The 8,821-nt window shown below is 40.2% G+C and overlaps 1 protein-coding gene across 1 annotated transcript in view; it reads left to right on the forward strand.

The window, feature by feature from the left end:
• The window catches only part of SH3YL1 (SH3 and SYLF domain containing 1), a gene marked incomplete at both ends in the record, with an annotated part of 43,500 nt that extends 34,927 nt beyond the window's left edge, over nt 1-8,573 (forward strand). Inside the window, one exon of the mRNA XM_081998008.1 lies at nt 8,374-8,573. Coding sequence (XP_081854134.1) covers nt 8,374-8,573 — 200 coding nt within the window. The remainder of the gene's footprint in view (nt 1-8,373) is intronic.
• Between the last annotated feature and the right edge of the window lie 248 nt (nt 8,574-8,821).

Raw genomic sequence — 8,821 nt, forward strand, 5'->3', positions numbered from 1 at the left:
AGACTGTCTTTTCCCTACTTCTTCCACCAGTTCTGCCATTTGTCAACTACTGCAGAAGGATGAGGAAGAATTTGAGATTAGTGGTACAGCTGGGTATAGGGCAGTAGAGAAAGTTGGGGGGAAAAAATCTGCCTTCGTGTTTGTTGCACATTGGACAAATTGGAGTTAATGGCTAAATCCCATCTGCAAGCCAGAATATCCTCATACTTGAACTAAGGCATTTTTTTTTTTTTTTTTCCACAAATGTTACATGGTGGGTTGGCCCTGACTTCCCTCCACTTCTCCCTTATTGCAGGGCTCAGCTTCACTCCCGATTTCTCTCCCTCCTCCCCCTGAGCAACGCAGGGGGACGTGGAATGGGGGTTGTCGTCAGTTCATCACACCTGGTCTCTGCCGCTCCTTCCTCCTCAGGGGAAGGACTCCTCACCCTCTGCCCTGCTCCAGCATGGGGTCCCTCCCACAGGAGACAGTCCTCCACGAACTTCTCCAGCGTGATTCCTTCCCGCAGGCTTCAGTTCTTCACGAACTCCTCCAACCTGGGTCCCTCCCATGGGGTGCCGTCTCTCCAGCCTGGGTCCCCCCGTTATGATCTCAGGGGTCACAAGTCCTGCCAGGAGCCTGCTCCAGTCCAGGTTTCCCACGGGGTCACGGCCTCCTTTAGGGACATCCCCCTGCTCCGGCGTGGGGCCCTCCCCGGGGGTGGGTGGAGATCTGCTCCCCCGTGTAGCTCCATGGCTGCAGGGGCTCAGCCGGCCTCCCCATGGGCTTCCCCAGGGGCTGCCGGGGAACCTCTGCTCTGGTGCCTGGAGCCCCTCCTGCCCCTCCTGCTGCACTGGTGTCTTCAGGGCTGTTCCTCTCACGTATTCTCACTCTTCTCTCCCGCTGCAGTTGCTGTTGCCATTTTTTCTTCCCTCTTCTTAACTATGTTGTCCCAGAGGCACTACTACCGTCACTGATGGGCTTGGCCTTGGCCAGCAGCGGGTCTGATTTGGAGCCGGCTGGCATTGGCTCTGTCGGACACAGGGGAAGCATCTGGCAGCTTCTCGGAGAAGCTGTCCCTGTAGCCGCCCTGCTACCAAAACCTTGCCATGCAAACCAAATGTAAGTTACTATAAGCTTTTTCTTTTGAAGGAGCCTCTACACATCCAATATTTCACTTGACCTAAAGGCATATGTAGCACTGCATCATATTCATAAATGCATGAAGAACACTGTCAATATCTTCCTTAAACTTTAACTGGAATTGCAGAACTGTTCGCTGTTTCATTTCACAAACTTTATCATAACTGTGTACTTCTTGACCCAGCTGATGTAGTGAGTATTCAGTGAAGGTTGGCTGTGCTAGCCTGGGAAGCGTAATGTGAACACAGGTTGGGTGATGGTGGCAGTCCAAGATGCTTCATCCTCATGAGGGTGGATGTTGCAAGTTGGCAAGTTTGCACTAATCTGTTTAGACTGTAGTTCATGGTTCTGTGCTGTGTCTAGCTCTTACTGAAGTTGTTCTGTGATGAAGTAGGGGTATCTACCTTTATCCTACCAGTTTACACTGTGATCAAATGGCATTGTGCCATGGGATACTGTAAGTGGAAGTGCAATTGCTTGGGCTACCATTTGGCAGAGGAAGGGAACATCTGTTGAATACCTTTTGAAGTAATATGTTGATGGAGCCTGTGGGACAGGTAGAGTTAATAATGGCTGTACTGGTGGTAGATTAACATAACAGCAATGAGAATAAGTAATTGTGTCAAGAATAAAACTTAGCATAGATTTCAATAGCCTCTAAGCCCCTTAACCCAACTAAAGTTAACAAGAGTTTTATATATATTGCAGGTGTTCACATAATATAAATACGTTATCATGAAAGTGGTAGACTTCGTATTAAAATAGTTCGGAGATACTCGCCAGCTTTTTTTACCAAAAGCAGTTTCTGAAGCTTTCTTTTTTAATGACTTGAAACTTCTTTCTGCTTTTCATCAAGATTAAATCAGTTTTGTCTATGCTTTCCCGTTTTTTAGCTAAAATACTTTCCTGTCTTACTCCTTTGTCTGGCAGTAGTAACCTCTTTCATCTGAGTTTTGTTCTGTGAAGCTCATTTTTGTTTCCCCTTGAAAACAGGCTTTCTGTTCCTGGTCCTCATCTAGTTTTAAACGTTGTTGATGAGGATTGTCTTTGAAGTTTTTCACTGAATCACAGAATGGTTGACGTTAGAAAGGGCCTGTAGAGATCATCTGCTCCAACCACCATGCTCAAGCAGGACCACCAAGGACCATGTCCCGATGCCTTTTGAATAACTCCAAGGATGGAAACTCTTACCACCTCTCTGGGCAACCTGTGCCAGTGCGCAGTCACCCTTACAGTAAAAAAGTGTTTCCTGATGTTCAGACAGCACCTCCTGTGTTCTAGTTTGTGCCCATTGCCTCTGGTCCTGTCACTGGGCACCGCTGAAAAGAGGCTGGCTGCATCCTCTTTCCACTCTCCCTTCAGGTATTTACAGACATTGATGAGTCTTTTCTTCCCTAGGCTGAACAGTCCCAGCTCTCTCAGCCTTTCCTCGTAGGAGAGATGCTTCAGCCCCTTCATCACCCCCATGGCCCTTTGCTGGCCTCTCTCCAGTATGTCCATGTCTTTATTTGCACTGAGCTCAGAACTGGACCCAGTACTCCAAGTGTGGCCTCACCAGTGCTGAGTAAAGGGCAGGGATCACTTCCCTTGACCTGTTGGCAATACTTTGCCTAGAGCAGCTCAGGATACTGGTTGCCTTCTTTGCAGCAACAGCCGGCTCATGCAGTGCTGTTGAATCAAGCTAATGGTTGTCTTCCTCTTTAAGATGTCCAGTCGGGGCCTGATAATAGTCTTCCTTTTTAATATGATAATTTTGGGCAAACATCTTTCGGGCTTTTTAGTATAGCCGATATATGTATACACACAGTATTTGCACTCACAATCGTACCTTAGTAGCCACCTTAGATGGTGTCCAGACCATTTGCTAAGGGTGGACATTAACATCTTCTATAAACTCTTCATTGTTTCTGGCACCAACTATTATTTTTTACTCAGACATTTGCAGGACCCAGTAATTAACTTAGTTCTTCAGCCTACTTTGGATTCTTCCCTGAACTCAAATTATAAACTCAGTAGTAATCCTTTCCAAACAAAAGCCTAGTGTCCCATAATGGGTAGAGAACTAAGATTTCTGTCTGTTCGCTGTTAGTTACAACTCTTATTCTAAACCTGTGAGCAATACCTGAAGCTTTTGATGCCTCTGAATACTGTACTAGTGATAGTAAACCTTTTTTGATACTGGATATATTTGTTTTTAAAAGCATAGATGTTTGCATCTGCCTAGATCCATTGTTGTTTTCCATCATTTGGTCTGTTGTTGGTTTTCTCTTACTTCTGCTGCACAAACAGGGTTCATGTGATTGCTTAGTTTTCTAGGTCTCCATTTAACCAATGAGAATTCTATTACAGCTCTTCTATAACATGACACTTTTTGGTGGAGCTTTTATGCCAGCGCTATAGAACTTCTGTTGTCTCTGATGCTGGACACTCATCTGCCTTTAACATCTTGTGTGGTAGTTCCAGTCACATCTCTCTTTATTTACAAAATACGTGGAAAGTAGAAGTTAGTATGGTGACTGTGTTGCTCATTCAGATTGATTTTTAAATAATAAAAAATATAACCATGCATTCTAAAGGTTGCACAACAAATTTGAGTAAGAGAGAGAGACTATTCAGTTTCAAGGAAAAAAATACCTAGACAATCACATTTTCACATGGTATGTTGCCTCCCAATAGAAACAACTTTCAACTTCAAAAGAAACCAGACCCATAGACCATTTACCAAAGTAGAGGTTTAGCAGAAAGCGCATAATGTATGGACAGTCAACAACAGGATTACCCAGTAAGTCATTGGTAGCGTTGATCAGATGGTTCTTTGACAGTGGCAATTGAGTCACAGGGCTCCTTTTTTGCAAGCTCTTTAATATGATTTAGATGAACCCCAAACCAGCAGTAATGTTTGTGTTAGTTCAGTTACAGTTTCTATCATATAGGTGCATACATGACCCACAAAATCATGCTAGCTCTCTAATTGCTGACAATTCGCAAATTTTGCGAAGTGGATGTTTAGCAATCTCACCACTAACCTTAAGCACATGAAACTTCAGTTTTATTACTGTGTCAATGGCGAAAAGCAGCACTTTACAGTTTTTATATAATTTTTCTGCAAGCTCTTTGATATCAGATATGCAGTGGCTAGGGGCTATAGACAACTATGCCAGTAAAATTAAATTTGGGACCCACAGCTGAACTGTACTATTCTGTCTTCTCAGATTTAGTTTTTGAAAGTATAAGAAGCTGAACCCAAAATGATGTGAAACGCCTATTCTCTAAAAACCAGTCTTAGAATCAGCCTGTGGGTTTATTAATATTTTATAGGTTCACAATAGAATGTGAAACTAGTGGCTACATCTACTAGTAAATTAAAAGGTGTGAAGGCATGGGCCAAGCTCTGTAACTCAGTTACCCATGTGGTTGTGGTGTTAGAAACTTCCTTGAAGTTATTCTCACCTAGCACTTTCCCAGATGATTCATAGATGTAGTTTAGGAGTTACTCCAGTATAGAAACCAGCAGGTAGTTGGGATGTGTGTCTCCTTTCTGGATGGTGTTTAATAGTGTGGTTGTGGCCAGTCTATGCCGGTTGGCCTCAAAGTCAAAGAAAGGCTCTGGCACTCTTCAGCCGATTAATAGAAATGTAGCCAGTGTATCTGTTCTGTAGCAACTTCCTAGAGAATGCTTTCATTCTGTGGTAAACGTGCTGTAATTAAAGATAGTTGTATCGCTTTTCCCTTCGCTCTGGGGCTGGTACTGCAGTGCACCCAGGAGGCCGCAATCCATAGCAGTAGTCCTTAGCAAAAATCTAAAATCATTATGGTATGTAAAGATGAATGAACATGAAAGGATATGGTCAGAGCAGTTTTTTATCAAGCATATGCCATACCCATGTATGCTAGAGTGTTGAATATGTATGCTAGCTGCTGCGCTAATTGATCTTCAGCCAAAATTTCTATATTTCTGTTTTGACCACTGTGTTTGTAGAAGCGTGCTGTATGTATTCAGATACCATTAATTAAGGATTTTCCACAATGTAATTTGTTTTTATTCTAGTGTGCATACTCATAAATCTCAATGATTTCAGTGTCATATGCTGTATGAAGCACTGTAGCACCATCTTGTGTGAGCTGCAAATGTGGTTTCAATCTATGCATTCAGCAATCTTCATGTTGACTGTAACAATTTTATCTCAAACCCTTTTATGTAAAACTGAAATTGGGAAACAAGAACATGAAATAGCTCACCCTTATAATATATATGGTAGATTTCATAACAGTGCTTTCATTCAAGAAACCTATTTGCTAGGATGATCCATATAAATATGAGGCATGGGATGCCACGATCTGGAGGCAATAAATATGCATTTTATCTGGTTTATTCTATGAAAATACAGATTTAAAGTACAGAGATTAGAATCTTTGTGAGAAATGAAATGAAACTGTAGTATGATAAAGAGTTGCTAGGGAAAATTAAGTAGGAATTGTTACGGAATAGCTGACCGGAATAAAACTGAAAAATGCTTTTAAATGATAGCAGGTAGCAAATGGGGCAAGGACACAGAACTCATTCATAATCAACTGTAGTGCTTTGGGATTTCTGTATGTTTGGAAAGATACACATGCACAGGGGCAAAAAGTGGGAAGGGAAATGCATAAAACAATTTTGTTCATGTGACAGAACAAACAATACATGGAGGCATGATTGTGGTGCATCGAAGGCACTGCTACACTTTAATATCTCACATGCACTTCTTTTGTTCCACCTTTTCATGCTTTAATTTGTGTCAGCTTCCCTTCATTTTTCTTCCTACTTTTACTGAGCCAATTTCAGTATACTCATGTAAGTTCATGTAAGAGGAATTATAGTCTTACTCTTAATGCAAGTTCAGCCATGGAGGAGGTAACTATAACTTACTGCCATTGCTACAAGTCCAGCATATTAAAGTGGTGGTGACAGTTCTATTGAATGTAATGAAAAGAAGGTCTCACCATGGCTTTTAGCACTTTCAGTCTCTTCTTTTGTGCTGTCAATTATCTAATTTTTCCAAGTATATTAAACATAGTTTGAGCAGTTATATAGTAACTCTCATTCTCCCTGAGTGATTATCCATTTGAACATCTAGGTGATGGAAACACACATGGTTAAGAACTCAAAGTATAAGAATTTGTAGCCTTCATTTTAACTTATAAAATGCATTTTTACCCATGCGTGTTGCCTGAATATGGCACGAGGTAAAACACACCCCATCTTCCTTTTTATGTGCAACTGAGTCATAACTGTTTTCATGCCTTAGCACCTAAAGAGTCCTGAGCCACAGTATTTTCTTACTGTTCTTCAATTAAAACTAGGAGTAAAAAGTCGAAGCTTCTTCTACTTTTGTGGTTTTTGCTATGATTTTCTCAATCAAAATATCTAGCTTCAACCACACTTTGCATGGGAACACATCATATCCTCACTGCATCAAATGCTTGAATTCTTGGAGGAAGATCATGTAATTGCTGAATACTCAGTCTGTCAGGGTTTCAAGGTTGAAAGTAAAAGATATTTAGAAAAGCTATATTGCTGCCTTTTTTGGTAGGAATAACTGGTGGAGATAAGGACTTGATAAACATGGGTATTCTCATCTGTTTTTTTTACATCAAAAGAAATAGTGCTGTGTGACTTCAGATCATGAATATAGATATCAGGAGAGAGAGAGTGTGTGATCAAGGAAAACAGCATTTGACTTCTCTGCAACCAACACTCTCCCAGCACAGTGCCAAATAATTTTGTATTAAACTTCGATGATTGCTACAAATGCAGATCATGAAGGGAAAGAACTGTCCATACATATTGACAGATGCTGGGGAAAAAATATATGCTGTTTATGCATACATTTGTAGTTCATTATTCTCTCTCTGTCCTGTTTTGGCTATGGGTTTTTTTTTGGGAGGAGTGGAAGAAAAGGATTTTTCTTCTTTCTTTTGAAGTGATAAAAGGAACTCAAAGAAAAGTTCTGTGGGTATCAGTTGTTGACAACAGACTGCCAAAAAAAAGTTGTGTCAGTGCTTCTCTCACCATCCTTTCTAGTACTGTACTTGCAGCATGCAGACTGAGAAGAGCTTGGGTTTCCCACTTTGCAACACAGTTTTGGCAGCAAGCAAGTGCAGCTAATGCTAAAAGCCTTTAATCTTGCATGCTTGAGCATTTGTGCAGCCATCATGTACATATGAGCAATACATCTTGAAATGTCTCCACCTGACTGTGTAAATGTCTTCATTTTTAACTCTTAACTAGTCCTCCATTGCACTTTCCATTTTTCACTTTCAGATGCGTTCATGCAAGAGATTTAACTGTTTTCTAAATCAACATTAAACAAATGCAACCACCTCGTACAGTTCAGACAGTTAAAGGAATTGAGAGCAAGCATAATTATTAGCAAATTGAAGATATCCACTTAGATTAAAAGTTCAATAGTAATAAACATTGAGATATTGGCTAAAAAAGCATCAACAGGAATGGAGGATGGATAATAGTATCTAAGACTTTTTGACTCATGGCATGATTCCAACCCCAGCTAAGGACTAAAAAAGTTATGTAAGAGACTGATGAAAAGAGAAGAAAAGCCATTTTCTAAAAATGTGGTCTAAAACAACACTGTGCTAGCCAAGTCACTTCCGGTACATCAAACCATAATCAGTTCTTCCCACTAGCACATTTTGTGTGCTTTGTTTAACATGCGAGTTAGATACACCAAAATCCTAGACACTGGAAACCCTATGGAAAGAGAAGGGAAGTGCTGTGGATATTTTGTATTTTGCCATCCTATATCCTGAGCATTGATAAAAAATTCAAATCCCTGCTTTAAGTTTTGCAGTTTCTATGAAGAAACTGTCACAGAGAACACATACCAAAACTAAAACCCGAAAGTGGTTCTGTTCAACAATCTTTCAGGAAGCACTCGCACTTTCTTCAACACATCACTTTTGTTCCCATTGTCTTTGTTTGACCATATGAGGCATATAGAAAAAATTGCTGATCTTTATTTTGTATAGAGTACTACTTTATTAAATAGGCTGTGCTGATGGGCTAGAATCCAAATTTAATTTACCTAAGAATGTAGTGGAAATGGAGGGTTTTTTCCAGTGGTTTATATGCTCATATAAATTATTCTGGTGTCTTTGTCACTGTTTTCTACTGTCATTAAAGAATACTGTATTTAAGGACTTATTGTATGTGCAGTTTAGTAATTTCCTTTTTAATTTCTTCCACTTCAGGTAACTCTTGGAGTAATCCAGTAGAAGTGACAGCACTTTATTCATTCGAAGGACAACAGCCAGGTGACTTGACTTTCAAAGCTGGAGACAAAATCACAGTCACAACCAAAACAGATTCCCAGTTTGATTGGTGGGAAGGAAGAATAGGCGGACAAACTGGCATCTTTCCAGCCAATTATGTTGCCATAAGTAACAACTAAATCTGTAGAAAAGAAAATGTTGGAGCATTAATATATTTACACTGAAAAAATTATTTTAACTTTTCAGATTTTATTAAAATGAGATTCTTGATCAAGATTATTCTAACACAAAATTGAAATGCATTAAACGACCTTAACCTTCCCCTAAATTTTTTTCTAAATAAACAGTAGGTGGTAGTCAATCTATGATGAACTTTTATTTTTGAGCAAGTTGCTGTATAAAAACTACTCCATTTTGTGTCAAGATT

Source organism: Phaethon aethereus (assembly GCF_964289735.1).
Source record: "Phaethon aethereus genome assembly, chromosome: 3".
Lineage (NCBI taxonomy): Eukaryota > Metazoa > Chordata > Aves > Phaethontiformes > Phaethontidae > Phaethon > Phaethon aethereus.